The following is a 27548-nucleotide window of genomic DNA, read 5'->3' on the forward strand; positions in this document are numbered from 1 at the left end:
TGTAATAATATAGTATTAGGTTTTTTTATCTTGAATAAATAAATAAAACTGAAATATTACATTGAATATAAAATATTTGTTGAATTTCATTATCAGACTCATTATAATTATTGTCGTTAGCTCCATTTACAGATTTTAAACAGTCTTATTCCAAAAACGGATCGAAATGCTGTCTTCATGAATATTATTATGTTTATAAGTCTTAGTACGCACTTAATCAGATTATAATTACATTATTTTAAAGTAATTACGTAAGTAAAAAACAAACAATTAAATATTAAAATCAAATATTAATATTAATTTAACAAAACAATCTTAATTTGTAAGATCACTTCAAAAATGGTATTTGTAAATAAAAAATTTATAAAACTCTGAATTCATTTAAATATTAACATCAATGCAATTTAAAAGTATATTAAAAAAAAAATTGTAAATAAACTGTTTTATACCCATTTAATTAAACCATTGTTTATTATCGTGATATGAAACGGCGTGTCAGCTATGCAATTTAGCTACATGAATGTCTTAATTTCAATAATTTGTCAATTATTTCTTATAAACTGTAGTATTACATTTTAATACATGTAATAATTAATATTTATATTTAATAAAATATATCACCAAATCAGTGTTCCCCCGTGGATAAGATGAATAATAAAATAATACCCTTACACAAGATTTAACCACCCTCTTACGCATTCCATAAAACGCCCACGTAAAAGATTCTATCACATTAACTAATCAAATGCNGACTCTCTTTTGCATTCCATAAAACGCCCACGTAAAAGATTTGACACAGTATAAAGATGTTTTTAATAAAATAAATTGTAACGACGTTATGATTAAAGTAATTGTGGATTCAATTTATTAGACCTTTAACTATAACAATAAAAGTAAGATAATTAAAAGTATATTAAGTAAATAATGACAATATTAAAGTCCGATATGAAAATCAATATTACTATCTTTCAACGACACGTGCGGCGGATGTAAGTCACAGATGAACTGGTTTACATAGTCGCCGACGTGGCTCGCGGTGCTGAACCCCCTAACCTGTCTTATCTACCGACCGCGGGATAAGATAAACTTGTGTTATCGTCAACACTATAGAGTGCGACGGTGGACAGCTGATAATCACGACCGGATAACGTGCTAATTCACGGTAAATGAATAGTGCGCTATTACGGGCCGTGTCAGATTCTATCACATTAACCAATCAAATACAGCAAAAAATATTTCAAGAATCTCACCAGAGATCGCTAAACCAGTTTTGCGGGCTACAAAAAGGCCATTTTCATCCAAATTCAGGTAGTTCTCTTACGAGGCGCTTCTTCTACGGTGGTTCTTTTACTGTGTAATTCTTTCGCGGTTTCTGAACATCTCTCTAGCAGACACTGGGATGCCTTTCCATTCTATCTCTGCCTCTCTGGAACTCTGGAACTCTCAACCAAGATACACAAAGTGAATGTGCGTGAGTTTATGTTTCATTCTTAGTTATAATTCTATATAAATTCTGCACTATTTTTACCCTCTTTCATAATTACTGAAAATATTACGCATCTTATTTTCGGTCGAATACTTTTGGTTAAATAAATATTCGAACGCAGATAAAATATTGGTGTTTATTTATTTATTTTTATCTACATTTATATATATAAGTATACTAAAAGGTTACATGACTAGATTAAAATGTGTTCTATTACTTATTGAAGGGCCACAACCTGGCTGGAATTTTAGTTAATCACAAGATTTCTTTAAAGTGTCTCTCTATTTATCGACCAGCCAGTTTGATCTCTGCCACAGTGCGGGCCATCGGAGTATAGGACACTAACATAACTTATCGTGCATAAATCTATATTTTTATACTAAAACCTTAAATATCTACCTTTTATTTGATATCATTTTTTTGAAAATCTATCACTTAACCTGTTCATTAGGGGGGATTTAAAATAGTAACTTTTTTACAAAAATTAACTTTTTCAACTTAATTTTTGAAAATGTTCCGGAAATACTGCGTCCTTCAAACATATAACAAATTAAAGCTTATTTTATGTACTATAAAATGAAAAAAAAAATTTGTCCCGACACTTTTTTTTCTACATTTAAACGGCTGCCGTAGTTAAAAAAACCACTATTTTTGTGTTCAAATTTTCGATTTTAAATTTTAAATTTTCAACTTAAAAATGCTATAAAATTTTGAAAAATGTATATATCAGCACAAATTTTTTTTTTCTAAATACATTATAAGTACATATTTCATTTGACATACTTTTTAATAAAATTGGAAAATTTCCACTTATATAGGGGGCGTTCAAAACTTGAAATATTGTAAAAAACATAGATCTTTTTCAACTGTACTTTTGAAAATGTTCCGGAAATACTGCGTCCTTTAAACATATATAAAATCAAAGGTTATGTTATATACAATCAAATGAAAAAAAAAAAATTTGTAATATATCAAGATATACTATATGATGTTCCATCTACCTAGATATGCATATACTATGCATATACCAAGGTAACTTGTACCATGGTATAACGAAATGATATCTAGGAACGAGAAACATCGACCTTTCACCATATCCCCCGGCCGTTTACACCGCCCGTCCACCTAGGACAGGGTAAACCCACAACATGTGGGTTAGGGGGGTATGGCAATCATACTTTATAGAACTATTTGAAAGGTTACATATATTATAAAAAAATCGAATTAATTGGCCGCAACGAAAAATTAAAAAGAAAAGGGTCGCCAACCTACTGGGCGAGACAATGTATTGTAGGACCATAGTAGGATTTTAAAAAGAATTTAAATTTTGTACATTAAAAAACAATTTTAAAATAAATAGAAAAGTATTAAAGGTTGAAGTCGATGTCTGTTGAGTCGTTGATAGAAGATGTACACCAAAACCTCGTGACAGTTGTCACATAACCATATTAATGAGGGATGACCTTATACAAGGCCGTTGCCCGTACCTTATACACTAAGGGGAGTTGATTTTTGAAAGGAAAAAAGATGAAATATTACACGTGTCTATTGAAGATGGAACACGCAGAAAAAAAGTAAGCTGATAGTTAAGTTAAATTAAGGGGAATTTATAAAAAAAAAAAAATTAAGTTAATACGAGGCAAAAAACCGAACGGTCAAAAAACCTAGTCTACAAATTAAAGGGGAACAGAGAGAGAAGAAAAACAGATATTAATAAAAGAAATACTAGTTACACCTACACTTATACAATTAGATAATACGATGAATGTCTTTGGGTACCCACCGGCTATTAATCGCGGTATTACCGCCAAGCACGGCGGGTATACGCCCCAAGCGACTGGTTTTAGGCAGTCAGACTTAGCTTGCAAGACGTTGGGACACCCCAGAAAAAAATGCACTTCGTCACCACATTGTACTAATGATATATATGAATCACTCAATATCATTTCATATAAAACCTATATAAAAAAAAAAAATCATACAAAAAATATATGTAACATGACATGTGGTACTGTAACACGCCTATCATGTTGATGGACCTAAATAATAACAGAGACTTCTACAAAAAAAACTTAATAAAATAAAAAAAAATCGCTACACGTGCTTATGGCACGACGCACTAAAAAAATATATATATATGTTTGGCTCAAAACATAAATAATAAATTATACATTACCAGCCCCGAATGGCTAAAGAAACCGGAAGCAAGTTCAGCCGACGCCAATATACAAAGGAAATTTACAAATTATAAGTTATAGTAGCGGAAACTCACTAAACAAAAATTTCAATGTTGCAGCGCACACAACAACAACAAAAAAATCACGCTCCGGACGAAAATTAACCGACAACCAGTTCCGGTAATGGCTAATTTCCGACAAAACTTCCGTCGTTTGACATGGCGGTCCGTTGGCGACAACATGGCTGCCTTTGGAATAGGGGTCAAAAAAAAAAACTTAATACACGGTGCCGGAAATTACTAAGAACAATTTAAATCATAAGGCGACTATGTATTCGGTGAGCAGTGCAAATGATGTTCAAGATAGGAAAGGAGCGGGGTGAATGTACACAAAAATGCCGACCATGAACCGGTCCGAAGTAGTACACAGCTGACTATCTTGCACGCGCACAAACGAATCACAACATTTTCATCAATAACTATCGTTCATTAACAAAAAGAACAATAAGTTGCCTGTATCATCCCAGTTATTTTCAATACTTTCCACTAGTTGTTGGTTCATATTACATGTTACGTTTTTTAAGTGGACTGTATAAAACGGTTCGAAATTACTTTTAATTATCTAATTAATAAAAAACGATATAAACTTGTACCTTTAACTTAGTTTATTACTTTACTTTATATACACATGTTTGGCGTGCACGTCGTGCTGTCCTTTTCGTTGACGAGACATCGTTCGACTATTTATTACAATAACGAAAAAACCGGTACGCACCGGATAAACGCGCTTATCACTATACTACATTCAAATAAAAAAAAAACAAACTATGGATCGAACACGCAGGCCACCTTGAAATAACAAATTTCAAAATGACTTATTGAATAAAAAAAATACATAAAGTATACAGTTTAAGATAAATTTTAACAACCCTAAACATAGCTATTTTTGATAAAGATAAAAATAATTTAAAGTAATAGTAATATTTTAACTACAAATATAATCATTTTGTGTAAAAAAAAAAAATAATAATAATAATAATAAAAACAAAATTAATTAATTAAACAATCTAACCAAAATGAAAAAGCGGTATTATAAATATTACTAAATCATCGACAGTAAAAATTTTCAGAATAAATTGACAACAAACAGATAATAACAACATATTTTTACAAATTTGGACTAACTACTGGGATGAAAACTTCTGGAGATGAGTTATTACCCTNGTTTCTTTCATGGAATGATAGGTCTTGCTGGAACCAGGTGACTGATAATTTTCGTCTACGTTTCAAATCGGGTACCAAAAACTCATTCAACATCAAACGATATCGCTCGCCGTCAACTGTTCCATCGAACACGTATGGCCCACGACACCATATTGGGTGACACCCATCAAATCGGTATTTTTTTAAACGCATTACAACTTTCCTCAAAGTTTTTTTATTCATATATTCACTGTATATCGCGATGGAACCACACTTTTTCCGTCAATATTAAAATTTTTACGAAACTCTCGAATTGCACTCACGTAAGAGTCATTATTCTTATAATAAGCTTTTACAATAAACGCACGATGAGCACCTGTCCACTGCTCCATTATAATAAAATCGCAATGAAACATAATTAGGCATCGTCTAGTTATCTGGAACCGGATTTACCGTTCCCCTATATTGTTTTGAACAAAAGTTATTTATAAACAAAATGTGAAAGGTTATTGGGCCACCTTGTAATTGAAGTTTACACACAGCTACTGTACATTAATTAATAAAGAACATCGTAGACCTTAATATTGTAACGTACACATTATTCGTCCTTCACCAACATTAGCATTTCAATACCACACTAATGCCTGATCAGCACAAACGTCCCTACGACCTACTACAGATATGCGGCACGAGCGGGTGTAAACAAAACCTATGATATTCTTTTTCATTAAAGAAATATATAACGACAGTCAGTCGACATTTTACCACGCTCGCGGCTACTCATTTTTTATTACAGATTATACTTTATTTACAACAACCTAATTCCGACAATATTACATTTTACTATTAATTTAATTAATAGATTTATTTTATTACAATCGGATTGTGTACGCTCGCCGATGTCGCTCACCTAACTTGGATACCACAACATCTCTAGAGATCCAGTCAGGTTATATTTAAATATACTATTAAATAGAAATAAATGTTTGTTATCGTTGTTAGTTAAGAGTCTATATTTATTGGTCACGAAACCGCTAACCGCCCTTCTAGTGGAATATAAATTATATAGGGCCAGCATTGCCCCGTTAAGGTACAGCTTAGCCAACTGTTAGAATCCTAGCGGGAAAGCACGTTGCAATATAATAAAGTATAAAACACGATTTTAAATAATATTAACTTGTATCGTGATATAGAGTATAACCCTAGACTATAGTCATGTGGAATTATCAGTAGGCATTTTATACACGCAAAACGTGAGTAACTAGGTATTGTTAAACAAAGCAGCTATAAACAGCTATTGTCAAAATGGCTTTCCAGTGTATTTTATAATAATAATTTTATTGAGTAGTTAGTAAAGTTAGGAAATTAAAATTTATGTATAATTTTGTTATACCTTAAGTGTGATACGGCTACGGCCTTGTCACACATTTGACTCCCGAGGTCGTGTCAGCTCCTTCGCAGCCACCGCTCCACTGTAAACCGGACCGTTACACACAAGCGTTATCGTCGTGGTGTAAAGTCCAATAAATGCCTAGTGTCGAATACCCGCCGCAATAATACGCCCAAGCAGTCAACTTCATCACACCTAAATCGTTTGTTTCACAGTCCGTCAACCCAACCGAACCGTCACCGCAGTTTCGATCATTTTTGACATTCTGTCGACAGATCCATTTTAGTATTATTATTCAATAATTAGTATTATTGTTACTTTTGGTTTTCTTTTATTCTTTTGTGTTACCATTCTTTTACTATTAAACGGCTCGACGCCACTTGGAAAACTAACCCAGTATTGTCTATTTTATTCGCCACCTATTTTTTCCGTATCAAGTGATATAACGATTGTTACGTCGCTACAAAGGAGTTGAGCCTAAATGCCCATCGACAGTGTTCTAAGGAACCAACGGAGGATAGCTGGCTAGGGTATATCTACTTTAGGTACTGAAGTTTCCTATTTAATTTATATTCTCTTAGAGGAACTACCAAGGGTCGTACTACAATATATATAACACTTTTAGTTAACAACGATATAAATAAATATTTATTAAGTGATCGAAATATTAAATAGATAATACAACCTGCTGGATACCTACAGATGATATAATCCAACAGGGAGCTGACGGCCCCACACACACACATACAAACACTATATACGAGGTAGAAAGTTAAGTAAATTATCAGACAAAGTAGTGATCGCAATGATGGTAAAAGGTCAACTGTCGATAGGGATATCTTATTGTGGCACATTGGCCGTGAATAGCAAGTGTTTATGTGTGCAGTCCGCCCTCCTGTTAGTATTGTTGTAGTATGTATAGTATGTCACTGTGTCAATTATATATATATATATATATGTCTATCAAACGGTACAATGATGTTATGGGAGACAGAGATATGGGCACATGCAAATGTGATCGTATCACGGATAAACAATAAAAAGATAATTTCAATTTTTGAAATTAAATTAAAATCTACTTGTAACTGTGATTACGATAATAAAGTTCATTCGCTATCTGTAGCTGTAAATAAAATAAACTATTTAGCACCTAAGAAATGTTTATTCTTATTATGTTGCCATAGTGATTAACAGTTAGTAAACTTTAATAAATATCATTAAAAAAATTAAAGAATAAAAGCTAAGATTTCTCATTAAAAATTTATCATGGAAGTTGACTCAATACATGAAATAAATCATGAAGAACTATTTCAAGATTGTATCGACACAAATATTAAAGATTTTGATGATATTATTCAAGAAAAGTAAATTGTTTTATTTTTATACATTACATTATATACTTATAATATGTTATGCGAGACAATAAAATTTTATTTTTACTAATACTTGGCAATAAATAAAAAATAATTCAGAAAATTTATTCAAAATAATTCTCTGCATATGTTTAAAAGCTAAAGTTATTCATTTCATTAAATAAATTCATAGAATAAAAATATTGCCATATAATTACTATCAATTCATATAAATTGATTATCTCAATTATTTAAAATTAATATTTTTTAGTGAATTACGCAATAATATCACCTTTAAGAAAAATAATTCTCCTAATTGGATAGTTGCCTCATTGAATGGTGTTTTTATGTGGATACAAAAACATTTAAACAGATTTTTCAAATTTGATCAAAATTTGTCAACTAAACAGCTTAAAAATCAAATAAATGTAAGCATCTAATAAATTTTTTTTAAATTACTACAACAAATTAATGTTATTTTTAGTTATATAAAAATAATGAGGTATACTGCAAATTTTTATTTGTATCTTCGTGCACTGATTGATTTACATTAACTTTAGATCATTAAATTTAATTATTTTACAAACCGTTATAAAAATTTGCCATCATTTTATGAACCCACATTGATAGAAAAAAAAAACTTTTATCAAAATACAATAAAAAGCTTAGAATCATAAAAAGTAAAACTCGTTAAAAAAATATGAACTTACAGGTAAATTATTTAAAATTAAACCTCATAATAAAGGTGTAATTAAAAATCATGTAGCTGTATTTCTAACTAAATTAATCGAAGGCAAAAGAAATGTTAATATATTTTGTGTCATTTTACTTTTAGAAGTGATCACATCATTTCAATAATTTTTTTTGATATATATATATATATATTTTTTTTTTTATTCAACTCTTTAATTATATATTTTTATTATAGTACTTAATAGCATACTATAAGGATTTTTCCTTTATAATGGAATGAGTATTAGTTTGTGTGTTGTACCAGAGTTAAGTTTTTTTTTCCTCAATGAAAAATAAAAAAAAAATAATAATAAAGTTTATATCCCAGTATTTTAAACTGAACTTATGATTTATATAGCCCTCTCATTTTCTTAATCTAATTTCTCCCGTATTCTAAAATACATAATTATTATACATTCTTTTTTTTTTTTTACATATCATCTTTGTTGTTGATTACTATTATTGCTTCTATACTTTGTTGAATGGCTTCTTGTTTTTTACGGTTAATTTCTAGTTCGCACAATAGTCTTTCCACTTGTTTTGCTAATTTTTTTTTTCTGATTTCTTTGTTTGTGAGTGGGCCAATTCCTCTTGGGTTTTGTTGATTTCTATAAGCTTTTTTCGATTTCTTGTATTTGTTTTGTTGATAAATATCTCACATTAGCGGGCTGTGCCATTTTCTGTTAAGTGTTTGAGTGTATAATTATAGTAAACCAAGTCATGTAGTTCTGCTAAGAGAAGGTAGGTCCTTTCCTCTTTTTCTTTGAATATTTTCATTACCCCATTAACAAAAGGTGACCAGAGACTTTTCGTTAATAGTTGTGTGTATTTTTTAACCAGTATTAATGGTGTCCCTTCTAATTTTATTATTTGATCTTTGTCTAAAATACCTGATATGGCCCCACTTACTAAGACAATGTCATATCTTCTAAACATTCCAAATTCAATATCTATAATATAAAATTTGTAATTCTTGTCCATATTGTAAAAAGTTGTAGTAAAAGTATAAAAGAGTCAGTCGAAAGTTATAAGTTAGTTTAACAAGTTTTACCTCTGAAAAATATAATTTATTAGCTTAAACTAATGTTAGTGTAGTTTGTATATTTCATATGAGCAATAAGTTAATATATGATAAGTATTTAGAATTGTCTCCTTGGAACTGGAGGTGGCACTAAAATCATATCCATTTTTATTATTACAGGATATATTTTGCAACATATAAAAATTATGACCGGTGATAATATTGTCAGCTATGATAGATATATTATATCCCCAAGAAATTCATCTATAAAAGGTTGTGATATTTGTTTTAAAATGATGTCATTAAAGTACTTCTCTGGATTTGGTATTTGTTTTGTAATGTGAAAATTTGGTATTTTATTTACCCAGTCTCTGCCTAAGATCTCTGCTAAGTTTGCAAAATATATTTTTTCACTTTGTTCCTCATGCTGTATTTTAAGTGACTGTACGGACGGATCGCAGTCTCTTAAGGATATTAAAGATATTAAACGGTGTTCGTTGTTAACTGAATTGACTGCGATATAAGTTTTTTCTGAATAGATAAGACATAAAGAATCGTTAAATTTGAAATGAGCAGGTATATATTTGTATAGTTTCCAATCTGCAAAGCTCTCTTGTATAGGAATTTTTATTTTTACTAGTATTTGATTTTCGAAAATTGGCATTCTGTAATAGGTTAATTGTAATACACTTATAAGTTACTTATAGGAATTACTAATGTATAACCATCTTTTTTAATAACTTTTTCAAGTTTTATGAGATCAGTATAAAGGATTTCAGAGTTGATTATTCTAGGTGGAATTTTGTGTAATTTACAGAGCAGATGAGTGCATGAGTCCCTCTCATTGTTAGTTAAACTTATTAAGGCTATTAATATATCACGAACAACCTCCTGAATACCTAAATATTTATTTTCAGTTTTGGTGGTTTCTATTAAGTTGTTATTATTGCTTTCATGTTTAATCAATTCCTTAAATGAGTCTCTTAACATATCAAGTTTTGAATTAGTACTCTTTGCGTAAGAATTTAGTTCCGAGGTTATGTTTGTTAAGTCAGAATAGTCGGAGATAAACGCGTCTTTAAATTTATTAATTTGCTCTTTTAGTGCTACTTCATTAGTACAAAATTGTTTAAGTTGTTTTTCAGTAGTCACATTACAACAAAAATGAAAGAAATTACCAGAAACTTGTACCCCTCTTTTTCCTTTTGTTAATAATATTATTAGTAATTTTATTAAATTTTTCAAAAATGTCTAAATTTTCCTTAATGTTTTTGCCTACTAGTTTTAATATTTTTAGAGACTCGTCCATAATATGACAGTAGTTAGAATCTTTACTTTCACAGTGTTTTTCGATTAAATAATCATTTTGTTCATTTTCATTCGTTTTACTTATCTTTTGGGTATAAATTAAAGGAATACTCTTGTCGTATAAAATTGTACCTGGTATTTCATCGAAGAAGGCGCCAGAAGAAATAGTTACAGCAAGATGTGCTTCAAGTGATTTTTAATTTTTTATTATTAGTAATATAATTGCAAACAGGAATTTCATCTAAATGAAAAAATAGAATAACAATGTGCCCCTATAGTTTTAAAAAAAAATACTGCGACGGCGTTTGTCAGTCAAATAATTATGATAAGGTGTTGTGATTTGTTTATGCGCGTGCGAGATAGTCAACTGTGTACTACTTCAGACCGGTTCATGGACGGCATTTGTGTGTACATTCACCCCGCTCCTTTCCTATCTTGAACGTCATTTGCACTGCTCACCGCATACATTGTCGCCATATGATTTAAATTGTTNACGTCATTTGCACTGCTCACCGCATACATTGTCGCCTTATGATTTAAATTGTTCTTAGTAATTTCCGGCACTGTGTATTAAGTTTTTTTTTTTTTTGAACCCTATTCCAAAGGCAGCCGTGTTGTCGCCAACGGACCACCGGGTCAAACGTCGGACGGGTTGTTGGAAATTAGCCATCGTCGGAAATGGTAGGCTAATTTTCGTCCGTAGCGGTAGTTATTTTTGTTGTGTGCGCTACAACCTTTTTTATATATATATACATTTTTTTTTTTTACGTGAGTGTCGGCTATTTATTATGTAAATTTTTTGTTTATTGGTGTCGGCTAAACCTGCCTCCAGCTTCTTGAGCCCTTAGGGGCTGGTAACGTATACGTTTAGTAGTTAATGTTTTGAGCCAGTTTTTTTTTTATTAGTGCGCCGTGCCATAAGCACGTGTGGCGAATTTTTTTTATAGTTTTTTTTGTATAGGTGCCCTTATTTTTATTTAGGTCCCTCAACATGGCAGGCGTGTCCCAATACCACCTGTCATGTTATATCTATATTTTTTGTACTTTTTTTATAGGTTTTATTGGATGATGAATATGTTATATTAATATTGATTCTCCTGATTTACTATCCCTTATAAATCTTAAAGTTCCTCCTCGCTTGACGCGTTCCAATATCCCCTTCCAAATTCCATTTTCCTCCTCAAATTACTTTCTAAACTCCCCGATAATCCGCTTGATGAAAATCGCTAATACCGACCCTTCCTTTGTTTTACCTTAGCCGAAGTTTCAGTCCCCTTATTTAATAATGTATATTCAATTCCATTTTAGTTTATTGTTATTTCTAATTATTTTATTTTTATTTTTTATTTTTTTCATGTTTAATTAAAATTCATCTTTGTATCAAATATTATGTACATATATTTTGTAATTTTGTTATATTGCAATTTGTCAGTTGTTTTAGTTTAATTAATTATTATATCAGAAGCTTTTAAAATATCTTTGTTAAATTGTAAAATATTGGGCTCGTCCCGTTTTATGAATGAATGAATGAATGAATGAATGTTATTAGTACAATGTGGTGACGTAGTGCATTTTTTTCCGGGGTGTCCCAACGTCTTGCAAGCTAAGTCTAACTGCCTAAAACCAGTCGCTTACTTGGGACGTATACCCGCCGTGCTTGGCGGTAATACCGCGATTAATAGCCGGTGGGTACCCGAAGACGTTCATCGTATTCTCTAACATTAAAAGTGTAGGTGTAACTATTTTTTTTATTAATATCTGTTTTTCTTCTCTCTCTGTTCCCCTTTAATTTGTAGACTAGGTTTTTTGACCGTTCGGTTTTGTGCCTCGTGTTAACTTAATTTGTTTTGTTTTTTTTTTTACTTAATAAATTCCCCTTAATTTAAATTAACCATCATATTCTTTTTTGCGTGTTCCATCTTCAATTCGTTTATAAGGTAAGGGCAACGGCCTTGTATAAGGTCATCCCTCATTAATATGGTTATGTGACAACTGTCACGAGGTTTTGGTGTACATCTACTATCAACGACTCAACGGACATCAACTTTAATATTTATTAATTACATATTTTTTCTAATTGTTTTAATATACAAAAGTTAATTTTTTTTAAATCCTACTGTGGTCTGACAATACACTATCTCGCCCAGTAGGTTGGCGACCCTTTTCTTATAATTTTGTAAAACGCCATGAAAGTTACAAATTTTTCGTTGCGGCCAATTAGTTTGATTTTTTTTTTATATTTGTAACCTTTCAAGTATAAATGCTTATAGTTAATTTTTTATTCTTTGTTATCTGTATCGCGTTCATGGAAAGGTTTGAGTCTTTGTACATGTACTGTGTCAATGACTTCTTGACCATTTAGAATTAAAGCTACTTTATGATTTACATCAGATTTCTTTTCTATTATTTTAAAAGGTCCCCTGTATTTATAAGCTAACTTTTTTGAATTACCTAGTGTTTGAAAATTAAACTTGACAAAGACTTTTTGTCCAGGTAAATAATTTACAGTTTTATGAGTCTTATCGTAGTATTGTTTTTGTTTGTTTTATTCTATTTCTACTAATTTAGGAATTTCATCTCTTATAGATTGTAACTGTTTTAAGGACTCTAACCTGTTAAAGTCCAATTCTTCGGTCCAAATTTTATTATCTAACGACTGAGTAGCTTCTACTCCAAACATAAGATAATATTGTAAATATCCCAACCTTGAGTGATATTGTTATAAGTGTTATTCGCAAACACTACCATTTTATAATATAATGCCCAATTCTTTTGGTTGTTATTAACATAGTGCGTTAAACTATTGCATATTATTTTATTCATCAACTCTCTACTCCCATTACTTTGGGGGTGGTATGCTGAACTAAAACTTTGTTTTATTCCTAGTTTCTCATATACTTATTCTACTTCCTTATTTCTCAATGGAGTCCCTCTGTCGCTAACAAAAATGGAGAAGATACCATAAAATGTTATTATATCCATTAAAAGTCTATTGTGGCTGCTTCATCGGCATTAACTATTGTCTTTGCAAAAGCCATTTTTATCGAATTGCAAGTCGCTACGATCAAATATTTTTTCCCTTTAGATATAGGTAACGGACCTAGATAATCGAAGCAAAGACGAAAAATAGTTTTTGTTGATTTTAACTGAATAGGTTGTAATAGTCCGGATTTTTTACCTGTAGGGTTTTTAATAAGCTGACAAGACATACAAGATTTAATGAATTTAGTTGTGTCCTGTATCATAGTCGGCCAGTAATATTTAGTTTTTAATCGGAGTAAGATTTTACTAATGCCGAAATGTCCGGAAAGAATTGACCGTGATACAATTTTAATACAACATTAACTAAAGTTTTTGATATTATTAATAAATTCTTTATTCCATTATTTGACCACTCTTTGGAAAATAATAATTCATTTTAAAAACAATACTGTCTAGATTTTCTTTTGTATTTTGAGTCATTTTCCCCTTTAATTGCTGAAATTATTCCCCCACAAAATTCATCTTTTAATTGTTCCTCTTTAATTAAGTCAAGATTTAAAGTGTCAAAGTTAATGTTGTCATTATTAACGTTTAACTATATTTACTACAGCTGACATTTCGAGTTCGGTTGTTGAGAAATTTTTCTCGCCACCTTTGAGTTTGCGCGATGCGAAAACTATTGGGTGCCTTTTACCATTAAGGCCTTCTTGTTCTAATATCCCCGAGATCCTTCTAAAGATGCGTCTGTCGTTACAAACACAGGATAATCATCGTTAAAATGAGCTAGTACTGGTGTTGAATTATAACTTGTTTTAAAATATCAAAAGCCTCCTGGTGGTTATCCTCCAAACAAATTTTTTATCTTCTTTTGTTAAGTCCGTTATGGACTGGCATTTTTTCCAAGTGTTTAATGAATTTCCTTTAATAGCTCGTCAAACCGACAAAAGCTCTGACATCTTTTGTTTTATGTGATACCAGAAATTTTTTTATTACTTCAATATTTTTCTCTAACGGCGTAATACCTCTTTCAGAAATTTTGTGTCCTAGTAACTCTATTTCTGAACTAAAAAATGAACATTTATTTGTTTTAAGTTTAAAGTTTGCCTTGTCAAGCCTAACAAGAACTTGCTCTAATCTTCATAAAGCTTCTTCAAAATCCCCTCCAAAACAACATATATCATTTAAGTAGACAATTATTGTTCTTTAAAGGTAATCACTAAAAACATTATTTGTTATTCTTTGAAAAATTGGGCCTGAATTTTTAAAAACTTCGGGAATTCTTTTGAATTGATAATTTCCGAAATCTGTAATAAAACCAGTTTTGTACATGTCTTCTTCTTTTATAAGACACTAAAAATAACTTTGTTGTAAGTCAAAGTTAGAAAAAATTTAGCTCCCTCAAGACTCCTAAAAAGATCTTGTGACCTCGGAATTGGGTATTTATCACTAATATCTAGTTCATTAAATTTTCAATAGTCTACTAGAAATCTACATCCTCCCGTTTTATTTTCTCGTGTCACATCAATCTTTACTTGCTTTCTTGTTTTAAGTGCTATTGTTACATCATAAGAAGAAATTAGTTTGTTTGTACACTTTTCCTTAAGGTTAAGACTATAATTTACAACTGAGCCCTACAATTACATATGCATTAATGAAATATGAATAATTATTTATTTTTAGTTCTAAGTCTAGAATTTATTTAAGAAACGTATTAAACTCAAAGTCAAAAAGGTAATATCAAAATGTAACACAAAACAAAATTAAATCGCACAAAGACACTCGCGTCCAACTTCTTGACATGTAACTCGACGTTTCTTCGACAAAACGTCCAGTCTCGTCCAGCCCCCGTCCCCTTATAATTTTCATGTTTCCCTTTTATAATCTTTTTCCCACCATTATTAATTTGCATACCCTGCATTTCCCATTTATATGGAATTATTATATTGCTTAAGAGTTCCAAAATTGCTTACTACTATTGTAAAGCTTATATTATACTAAAATCGACATATTTCAATACTTCCTCAGCTAATAATTACACTACCCTATGTTACAAAAAGAAAGTATAACTTACTGCTAAACTATTTAAAATTAAACCTTATAATAAAGGTGTAATTTAAAATCATGTAGCTGTATTTTTTAATAGTATTTATTTTTTGTTAAGCTTGAAACTTCTAGTAAAATGTCTCAATTAAAGATATTAGATGATATAATACACTAATATGTACACAACAATAAATATATGAATTAAATTTTTTTTAATAATAAAAATTATATTTATACTTATTATATTTTCTGGATGACTTGAAATTATGTTTAACCCTTACTAAAAAGGAGCTAGAAAAAACACTTACCAAAACAATACAGGAAAACCAATCTAGCCAACAAAAGAAGCAACTAGAAGTTAGTATTTTTTAAAAATAAATAATATGTTTTACAATAATTGAATATTAATATTTTTTTAATTATTCTTAAATGCATTGTATTACAATTTATATATTATGTATATTTATAGTATAATTTATATATAAATATTTTTTTACTAATATGTTCAACATATTATATATTAACAATAGAAGATAAAAATATTGAGGTATACAGAAAATTGTTATTTGTATCTTCTTGCACTAATTATTTTACATTAACTTTAGATCACTAAATTAAATGATTTGAACAACTATCTTAAAAATGTGCTTTCAACAAATGCATCCGAATTGGATGAAAAAGAAGACATTTATAAAAATATAATAAAAAGCTTAGATAAAAAAAATGTAAAACTCAATGAAGAAAATATTAGCTTACAGGTAAATTTTTTAAAATTAAACCTTATATATAAGTATAATTAAAAATCATGTAGCTGTATTTCTTAATAGTATTTATTTATTTGTTAAGCTTGAAACTGCAAGTAAAATGTCTGAAATGAAGATATTAAAAGATAAAATACATGACTTTCAGTCTAAAGAACAGGTATAATGTTTATCAGTAAACACCTATCTTCACTACATATAGGGATGGCAAATATTGACACAATATCGATATTAAACAGTATTATATTTTGTTTATAGCTTTTCAAATATTATTTATAGAGCTCGGTTTAATATTGAGATATCAGTATTGCTAACAAAAATATCAATATTTAAGGAGAAACTATTTTAATCCTATATCATTTACACCATTATAACATGTTGGTTAGAAAAATTTAAAATCATATTTTTTAATGAACATTAATAATAGGAATTTTAATAATAATAATAATAAATTTTTACCTATTCAAAACGCACTTACAATGTGCAATTTTTATAGGATTTTTAAGTCTGGGTGTTAGGTCCGACTATAGTTATCAACATATACGTGGACGGTCGTTGACCACCACTTTTAATTAAGTCTGTCGGCGACGTGCCTGCTTAGCATAGAGTTGTAATTTAAATGAATAAAAATTGATCTGTTAACTTTTATAGTGTTACTTAAAATTTAAAAATAATAAAACCCCAAAAATCTGTTCAACTAGAAAAATGACCTACAGTCCACAACATGGTCCTTCGGACACGGATTTTTGGTTAATAATTAACGAAAAATTTTAATTTTAAGTGCAAAAATAATAAATACGTAAAATAGTGCAACGTGCCATTTGGATTACCAAAAGTTTACCCTTTCAAGAAAATGGATAAAATTCAAAAAGCCAGTCGCAAGGTAGAAAAATTTAAATATATTATTTTTATTAATAAATTTATTCCAAAATTTCCTAAAAGAAATAAAAGAATATATTGTAAGTTTTTAAATAGTATTGTAAGGTCATTTTTTTATATTGATTTTTACCCGGTTAATAGTTATGTTTATTAGGTGAGAATAGTAATAAATCGGCGCGTATACTTTACGCGGAAAGTATATATATTTATAGGTGCGTTTAAAAGGTTATTATAACACCTCGTATGTGGGGATAGGATACTGTAGTTAATTATAATAACAGAGTAGAAGTTACATTGCTGAATATCAGCTGTTAATAGTATTAAACTTCACAGCGCGTTCTCACTTACCTTCGACATGAGGGAAACGAGCATTACTCTTGCGCAGCGCAGAGGACAATTAAAAACATCTTTAGTAAAATTCGAAAAATATTTGAGTAGCGGAAAGGTCTCAATAGAGCAAATACCATTTCGGATAGAAAAAATAGAGGCTGTCTGGTCAGAGTTCGAAGTTATTCAAGGAGCTATAGAGCTCGAAGAAGAGGTAAACATGGAGAAACAAGATATATATATAGAGAGGAATGTGAAGAATTATTTTTTAAAACATTAGCCAAATCAAATAAATTAATCGGTAGAGTAAGTTTGTCAAAGGTCGAAAATAGAGATATCAAAGAAAATCAATATAGTTGTCAGCAAAGTTCTTGTGGTCAAACAAATAAATGTATTTCTCACGTTAAATTAGCTCCTATAAGTATTCCAGTATTTACTGTCGAATACAGTCAATGGATACCTTTTTATGATTTATTTTCTAAACTTAAACATGTTAATGCGGATCTATCGGATATTCAGAAATTTTGCTATTTGCGCTCATCTTTATCAGGAGAGGATGCAAATATTATTAAAAGTTTAGAAACAACAGCGAATAATTATGAAATCGCGTGGATAATGTTAAAAGAGAGATATGACAATAATAAGTTAATAATTCAAACCCACGTGAAAGCTATTTTTGAGCTAGGAATGGTGCATCAAGAGTCTGCGGGTAAAATAAGAGAATTTTTGAATTCTTTAGTCTGTCGTATTAGTGCATTAAAAATGTTAGAAGAAAAACCTGAAGAATGGGCGCCGATGTTAATGCATTTAATTTGTACTAAGCTTGATAGAAATACGCTAATTAGATGGGAAGCAGAATCACCCCAAGATAGAATAGCACGTGTATCCGAATTTATTGCATTTTTGGAAAATAGTGTAAAAGTATTAGAAGCGGTAGAAGCGTTATTGTTTAAAGTGTTCAAAACCACACAATGTATTTGACACGGCCCGTAATAGCGCACTATTCATTTACCGTGAATCAGCACGTTATCCGGTCGTGATTATCAGCTGTCCACCGTCGCACTCATTAGTGTTGACGATAACACAAGTTTGTCTTATCCGGCGGTCGGTAGATAGGACAGGTCAGGGGGTTTAGCACCGCGAGACACGTCGGCGACTATGTAAACTAGTTCACCTGTGACTTACATCCGCCGTATGTGCCGTGTGATCTTTTCATCAGCGCATTGTCGATTTTTTGTATTTCGCACCTCTGCCACCAGTTTTGTAATATTATATATAAATTAAAATAAAAGTTAATCGACCAGTTAACGGTGTTACATAATTTATTTTATTTATAACACCTTTATACTGTGTCATATTGTTGCATTTAAATACAACTCTAAATCAAGAAATAAAAGTAGATAATAATACTCCAAACGATTATTCAGTAGTCTCAGATAACGTATCAACGAGCGCTATAGCAGCTGCTCAATAACACGAACAAGTGTTGTTGTCAACAGTAGAAGTTTATGCAGGTAATGTTAAAGGTAGAAAAGAAAGATGTAGAATTTTGCTGGATTCTGGTTCACAGTTTAACTTTATAAGTGAATATATGGTACAATTATTAAGGTTGCGTAAATCGTGAGTACACCACAATGTCATTGGCATAGGAGGTACTAAAAAAAATATTACTTCAGCGGTTACAGTAGTAATTACATCGAGCATTAGTTAATTCAAAATAGAAGTACAATGTTTGGTTGTTCCTAAGATAACAGGATTTATTCCGTCGAATAATATAAAAAGTAAATGTTTTATTCCGGAAGGTATTCAATTAGCGGATCCGTCTTTCACAGTACCGCAAAAAATTGACTTATTACTCGGAGCAGGTCACTTTTTTGATGTTTTATGCGCGGGTAAAATTAAACCGTCCGAGGAGGGACCAATATTTCAACAAACGCAGTTAGGTTGGGTAATTGCAGGAGTAGTAAATCCGGGCTGTAGTCAAGCGTATCATTCTATTAGTTATTCGGCAGTGATTGATCACGCAAATCGATTAGAAAATATGTTATCTAAATTTTGGTGTTTGGAAGAAGTTGGAACAGCCGCGCATCTAACGTTAGGAGATAAAAAATGTAAAGAGTTTTTCGAAAATACGGTTAAGCGAGACGATGTCGGTAGATTTATGGTTTATTTACCTTTTAAAGAAGGGGAAAATTATAAATTAGGCGAATCATACGAGATAGCAAAAAAGAGATTTTTAAATATGGAAAGAAAGTTGCAAAAAAACGAAAAGTTAAAAGAGGAATATAGTAAATTTATGAAAGAATACGAAATATTGGGTCATATGCAGAAAATTATTGAAAAGAAACCCATAGTTGGGGACCATATATGTTACTTGCCGCACCACGCTGTATATAATTATATAACACAACAACACGACTTCGTGTGGTATTCGATGCGTCGTGTAAAATGTCATCTGGTAAGTCACTGAATTACGTACTATTAAAAGATCCTGTCTTACAAGACGATATGATTTTTATTTTAATATACGTTTTAGAATACATAGAGTTGCTTTAACTGTAGATATAAAAAAAATGTATCGACAAATTAATTTAGTTCCTGAACATTGTGATTACCAAAGAATATTATGGAGAGAAAATCCAACAATGCCCATAGGAACTTATAAATTAACAACAGTCACATATAGTATGAGTCCTTCGTCGTTTTTAGCAACTGCTTGTTTACGTACTTTAGCAAGTCAGGAAGAAAATTATTATCCATCAGCTTGTTCTGAAATAAAAAATAAGTTTTTCATGGACGACTATTTAGGAGGCACAGATACTATCGAATCAGCTGTTCAATTACGCGATTATCTTATCTGTATATTTCAACGAGCCAGTATGTCGCTGTATAAGTGGTTATCTAATAAAAACACAGTTGTAAACGACACGGTTTAAAATAAAAATAACGAACGTGCATTTGAATCAACGATAACAAAAACACTTGGTCTAACGTGGGACCCCGCTAATGATATGTTTATATTTAAAATAAATGTAAACATTTACCCGGAAAATGATTTAACTTAAAGGAAAATATTATCTGAGATAGCCAGTATTTATTATCCGTTGGTCTTTTAGGACTTGTAATAATAAGAGCCAAACTCTTCTAAATTACAACTCAAAGAGTTGTAATTTAAACGAATAAAAATTGGTATATTAACCTTCATAGTGTTACTTAAAATTTAAAAATAATAAAACCCCAAAAATCTGTTCAACCAGAAAAATGACATACAGTCACAACACTGGGCATCACTCATATTGATATGAAATTGATATTTATTCTTGAATAAATAATGAACAATAATGATAAGTTTATATATCTTTCTATTTCCCGAATTTAACATGCTACAAAGGGTTTAATTTTTTTTATATAACCTCATAACTTAAATTTATTTAATCTATTATTGGAGACTTATATGACTTGTACTTTATAATTTAATTTCAAATAATTAAAATAGAATTATTTAAATTAAAAAAAAGTAATATTTAAACAAAAATAAGTAGACAAATTAATTGAAAAAATAAATCAAAATAATAAATATTTAATACTTTTTATAAAATAAAAATATAACCATTTATAAATTATTTAAGACTTTTGAAAACCAATCTGCTTCACTTAAAGAACTTATGAAGACAAGCTTAAATAAATGTTTTACCGTCAATCTTTTTCTTGCTTTAGATATTCTTTGACCAGTTTTTTAAAAACAAACGTTCTGATGGAACAGAGGTTGTGACAATACTTAATTTTTGACGAGCAATGTAATATAATTTTGGGTATAAGAACTTTATGTTTTTGACTTAATGTAGCTAGAGGAAAGTCATTAAATATTTCTAGATTCTTTAAACGCTTGTCAAGTTCAAATATATACTTTTTTAATTCAATACCAATTAAAAATGTAGTTTGATAATTATTCGCCACACTATTGATACAATTAATCAATGGTAAAATTGTACTAATTATGGTATATTTTTTAACAGAGATTTTTTTTGTCAAGTCCTTAAGTGGTTGCATCAAATTTTTAACTTCTTTGACAATCAATATTTCTCTAGTTATTATTAAACCAGGTTCATTTGGCCTTTCTAATAAAATAGTAGAAATAACTCGATACAAATGTAAAAATCAATCCATCATATAATATAGACTATTCCAACGAGTCTTGATGTCCAATATTAATTTTAAAACTTTTCCTTCTGGTAAACCTGGAATACCATATTTTAAAACATAATAAACATTACATATTATATTTGCCATAATTTTTTTGGATACTTCTTAATTCATGATTAGCATTAACACTATTTTTTATTAATATTAGAATATTTCTAATTTTGTCATTCAACTGATTTAAATTAATACAATTCTCTAATGCGTTATTAGCTATAGCTATAGCGTTATAGTATGAGCAAAACATGGGATTGTTTTATATATGCCAAATATATCACTAGCTGTTTTTTTTTCAGTTAAAAAAGAACATTTTAAATTTAATGAGAATGTAGTACACAAATGTAATAAATAGACATTACCATTATCAGTTACAATAGCAATAATTTGGTGTTGACTAATTTCCCATTGAGTCATAATAATTTCAAATGCCTCACTAATATTTTCAGATGTATGAGACTTACTTAACTTATGTACACCTAATGTTTAAAAATTTATACATTTTAATTAATAAATACGTAAAAATAAATAATTAGATCATAATAAGTAATTTGAAATAATACCACATATAAATTTAGTGCCTTCTAAAAAGTGTATAGGAATACCAATATAACTTTTCATTTGAAAATCTGTTCAAATATCTGATGTTAGTGTAAAACTATTGTTTTTCTTCAAGTTATTTGAAAACACTTTAAATAGTCATATTTTAAATCCTATTTATTTTATATAGTATTCCTAGATGGAACCGTGTAAAGGGGAGAAGACACTTGTAAAAAAAATGTCTAAATCCACTTCCTTCAACAGTGGGCAATGGTACATTATCCTTGCAAATATAATAAATTAATGCATCGGTTATTTCTGAAATTTTCATTTCTCCTGCTATGGAAATTTACAAATTTAATAAAAGAACCAATTCTAATAATAAAGGGCATGTGTTACTTTTTTCCTAAACTAGTATTTAGTTGGTAAATTATAATAATTTATACATACATACATTCTTAAAGGTAATTTTTTCTTTTCAATTTAAAGCTAAACTTAAGATAAAGTAATTCTACTACTATTTGAATTTTATTTTACTGCAATAAAAAACATTTATAATATGTTAGAATATACTAAAATATTATTAAATTATTCATTTTTTATAAAATTTTTAAAATAAAAATTGATCTTTTTTTAATTTATTACAAATTTTATCCAATTTTATTAGTGAAATGAGTCTTGAGATAAAATCTTAATAAGAGAAAAATAATTTTCAGAATATATTTAAAAACGAGACTATTAACAAACTTTATTCATTAGTTAAATTGATTACCTTTCATTAATGATACATAATTAAAACAGTGCTCAATCAAAGGTTGGCACATTTTTCTTTGGGAGACATCTAACAAAACAGTATCACTAGTTGATGAAGTAGGATTGTCAAATTTCTAAAAAATTAAGATAGAATTATACTTCATATTAATTTCGAAATTAAGTCATGTTAATAGCATATTTATACTCACAATTAACACATTGTCAATCTGGTCAGAATCATGACTATTAATGTTTTAGGATTCATTTATTTTTGAATTTAGTTGGTGTGCATTTTTAAGATGAGAGTGAAGATTACATGTGTTGCCAGACTTTAAACATATTTTATCACACACTTTACATTTAGCAGACAATTTATGGACTTTGTCAAAATGACGCCAAATTTTACTTAATTTACCCATTACAAAACATTACTGATAATCTTTGTAATACAAATTGCACCACTAATTATGGCACTTTGCTACCACGCCAATATGTTTTATCATTGTACAGTATATTTATACAACAAAACATGGAACATAAAATATAATTACCAACAAGCTATAAATAAAAAATACATTAGTATTATTAACAATTTGTTATTATCATTTATATATTACTAATAAATTATTTTATTTTATTAAACATGATAAATATCATTAATTTGAAATAAAAATTATTGTTCATAACTAGATAATTTTAATTAATTGTTAATTTGTAATTTTCGATATATCGTGCCATCCCTAACTATATACTCACTTTATATGTTAAAACAATTAGAATTTAATGAATATTTGTCTTAAAATTGTTATCGACCATTCAAAAAATTTTTTAAGAAAATTATTTTATTATTTTAGAAATTGAATCAACAACTAAGAGATGTTATGAATAAATATAAAATTTTAGAACAAATGTTAAGTGCAACTATTGATATTACTGTAAAATTAGAAGAAGACGGCAGAAAAAAAAATGATGAATTAATATCTTGTGAAAATAAGAACAGTGTTTTAATGGTATTTTTAATTTAACTATTCATATAATATTTAAATAATCTCAGAACATTTTAACATGACTGTCTAAAGCTGCTCGTCTTTTATTCTGTATATTACGATTTTAAGATTAGTATATAAAGTCTAGAATTCATATAATTTATTTTTGAAATAATAGTTGAGTTAAACATCTTAATAAAGGTATGTTTCTAAATATTTTCTTTTTTTTCATCATAAATAAGTTTTATTTAAAAGGCTTTTAAGTTGACCATGGCTGAACAATTTATTTTTGAATTTATGATTCCTAAATATGTAGTCATAAAAATTTTCATTCAAACTTTATTCTTATTTTTAATAATATTCTTTAGTTCTTTTTTTTTTTATATTTAATTGATTTACACAATGGACAAAAAAATAAAATGTTTATAGTACTAAAAAATGTAAGTTTCAATTTAATTTATAAACTTTAGAAACAATTAGAAAGCCAGAATTTAGCTATTGGACACTTAAAACAACAATTAAAAAGTGCAGAAGACGTTCTATTAGATCAAAAGACTCGAGCTGACAAGATAATCAAGTTTTTAAATTGAAGGTGTTTTTATATCTATACTTCATATTTTACTAATTGATTGACATATATATATAGTTAATACTAAAATATTTTAATTGATTATTATCTAATAATAGTATACAAATCAAATATTTTTATTAATACTTTATAACGTTTTTTTTTTAATATGAAATTCTTTTTAACCTCTTATATGAGGTACTTTGATACATAGGTTTATAAGTGACAGTTTTTATTTTCTATAACACAATGTAAATAAAAAATGTTTATCATGATTTTTATGAAATTGTTTTATTAATTGATACTACTTATTTCAGTTTGATTATACTTCTAATTTATATTGTTTTTTAATGTCACTTATACTCCTTGTATTTTTATCATCTCATATATTCTCTACAAGTATATATTATATGAATGTAATATTATTTATTTGATTAAAATATTAATTTTATTTTATTTTTAGGTTTTAGAACTTCAAAAACAACTTAAAAAATATAAACAAAAATACCATAATACTTCAAAAGACTATGAAAATTTTAAAGTAAGTGGAATCCAGGATACTGATTTAAAATAATATCGTTATTAATTTTATTTTATTGGGAAATTTATACATTTTTTTATTTTAGATTAAACTAAAAATACAATTAGAAAAAACAGTAAAAGAAATAAAAATATATAATGCTTCCTTATTAAGTAAATTAAAAAGTGGCATTAAGGTTTTTAAACTTCTAGAAGAATAAAACAAAGTTAATCCAGTTTAATTGTAATAAAATTTTACTATAGATTTTCATTTATAGCTTCATTAAAATATTTTAAAAAAATTCTAGATTACTTTGAAGGAAGACAATGCAAAATTAACAAAAAAAGTAATTTTAATAAATTAAAAAAAATAGACTAATGTTTATTATTATTTTATTTTTAGAAAGCATTACAAAAGGAAGTGATAGATTTTCAAAACTATGCTAAATTTTTAAATAATAAATTCAGCGAAAAAGAAAATACAATGATTTTCTGTAAAACTTAATTCTTAATTTGCCAAAAAAAAATACTATGGATCATCTGTTAAGATTTGATAAGTACCATTTACTTAAATTTGTTTTATTAACTATTTGTATTTATTTTTTACTTTAATTTAAAATGAATATTATTTTGTCTAAGTTTATAATTTATAAATATATAATAAAAATTGATCACTTGTGGATAATTAACTAAATAAAATTAAAACTATATTTAAAATATTATTAATTTAAAAACTAATAAATATGAGACTTAAAAGCCACAAAAAGTTACTAAAAAGTAACGTATTTCAGAAACAATGTTATTATCAACACTAAATATATACCGTATGTGTTGTTTGTAATATTTTTAATATAGTTTTAATGTTATTTAATATAATTTATAAAATTAAATACAAAAATATAAAACACAAATTTTTAATTTTAAACCTCTAATGCTTTAAGAAGAGGTATTATTGGTTTCCCATCTTTTTTGCATTTTTCTATAGTTTTGAACGCATAATCCACAAATTCTTCATTTTCTGTATTACATAATTTTTTATATGTAGCTGAACGTTCAATGTCAGCTTCTTTATCTTTTAATTGTAATGCTACTTTATCAGCCTAAAATTGGTAATGGCATTTAATTAAAACATAACTTTTGTACAATTTCATCAATCAACTCACACACTCTTCATCCAATTCTCTTTTTAACTTTATTATTATATCAGCTAGTATATTCCTACAATATTTTTTTATATTCATATAATATTTGTATCTATACATTTCTTCTTGGTAGTCCGTTATTAACCTTATTTCATTTTCATTAATTTTCTTAAAATTGTTCATATTTTCTTTTCTTTTATTAAACTTCTCTTTTTTATAGCGTTGTTCTTCATGGAACCTAAAAACAAAGTAAATGTAGGATTATAATACACACATTTTAAAAGATCCATTAGTTAAGATATTATTTGAACTATTGATTTTTGTTTATTATTACATAAATCAATATGGTTTAAATGAATCTAGAAAAAATTTGTGTTATTGCTATTGACAATAATACTTCACATCAGTGGCGACTGTAGAAAATATTCAATAAATCTGATTAATTCCTTAGAGTTACATTTTTAAAATCTAGACACGCTTCGATTTTAAAATTACCCCCTGTCGGTTACAAGGATAGTAGGGACAATCGATTTCAGACACATTTCAACATTGTCTGTTTTTTTATTATATTCGGCTAATCCGATTTATTTTATTGTGGCATATTTGAATTATTATTTTCTGTAGATCCGACATATTTTATTATTATTCTCAACAAGTGCGTTGAATAATTTACTTTTTGGCATATATATATATATATATATTATTATTTTCGGCCAGTTTACTACATTACATAATAGCATTTTTGAATTATTTTATTTGAAAACTATGACTTTCTTTTAATGTTAATTTTAATTAAATATTTTATTTGATACTTATGGCTTATTAAACTTTGAGGTAATGCACGATACACGAGGTTAAAAAAATTTTACTTTCTACATAATTTATTTGAAAAATAACTAGTATCGGATTTTATAAAATTGAGTTTGAAACAATATTTGTGGTAAATAAAAACCATGATTATTATTAATTATATTAAAAAAGTATTTAGATGTGGTACTTACCAAATGAAATTTTCAACATAACACAGCACGGATGTTCAGCCCCAATAGATCAAACACAAAATGAATGACACTTTACAGTCAACAGTCGCCACAGCCCCATAAATACCTACGCATTAGGAGAACGTGACAAATTTAAATAAGGGATACTATTCATATATTTCTAATAGTAAATTCCGTTGTAT

The 27548-nt window shown here is 28.4% G+C and overlaps 1 protein-coding gene across 2 annotated transcripts; it reads left to right on the forward strand.

The window, feature by feature from the left end:
• The first annotated feature begins 7515 nt into the window (after window positions 1-7515).
• On the forward strand, window positions 7516-25879 carry LOC126906584 (uveal autoantigen with coiled-coil domains and ankyrin repeats-like). Of its 2 annotated transcripts, XM_050687225.1 has the most exons (10): window positions 7516-7619; window positions 7879-8035; window positions 15982-16050; window positions 16299-16451; window positions 16540-16614; window positions 24005-24160; window positions 25168-25245; window positions 25331-25467; window positions 25532-25570; window positions 25627-25879. In XM_050687225.1, exons 1-8 carry the CDS (start codon window positions 7522-7524, stop codon window positions 25442-25444), a joined length of 900 nt encoding a protein of 299 aa, XP_050543182.1. In that variant the 5' UTR covers window positions 7516-7521; the 3' UTR covers window positions 25445-25467; window positions 25532-25570; window positions 25627-25879. The 2 variants fall into 2 exon arrangements, with proteins under 2 accessions (XP_050543182.1, XP_050543183.1); XM_050687226.1 differs by lacking the exons at window positions 25532-25570; window positions 25627-25879 and adding an exon at window positions 24607-24728 and having other exon boundaries at window positions 25331-25395.
• Window positions 25880-27548: the final 1669 nt, after the last annotated feature.

The sequence above is a fragment of the Daktulosphaira vitifoliae genome, unplaced genomic scaffold, assembly GCF_025091365.1.
Source record: "Daktulosphaira vitifoliae isolate Bord-2020 unplaced genomic scaffold, ASM2509136v1 Scaffold_5, whole genome shotgun sequence".
Lineage (NCBI taxonomy): Eukaryota > Metazoa > Arthropoda > Insecta > Hemiptera > Phylloxeridae > Daktulosphaira > Daktulosphaira vitifoliae.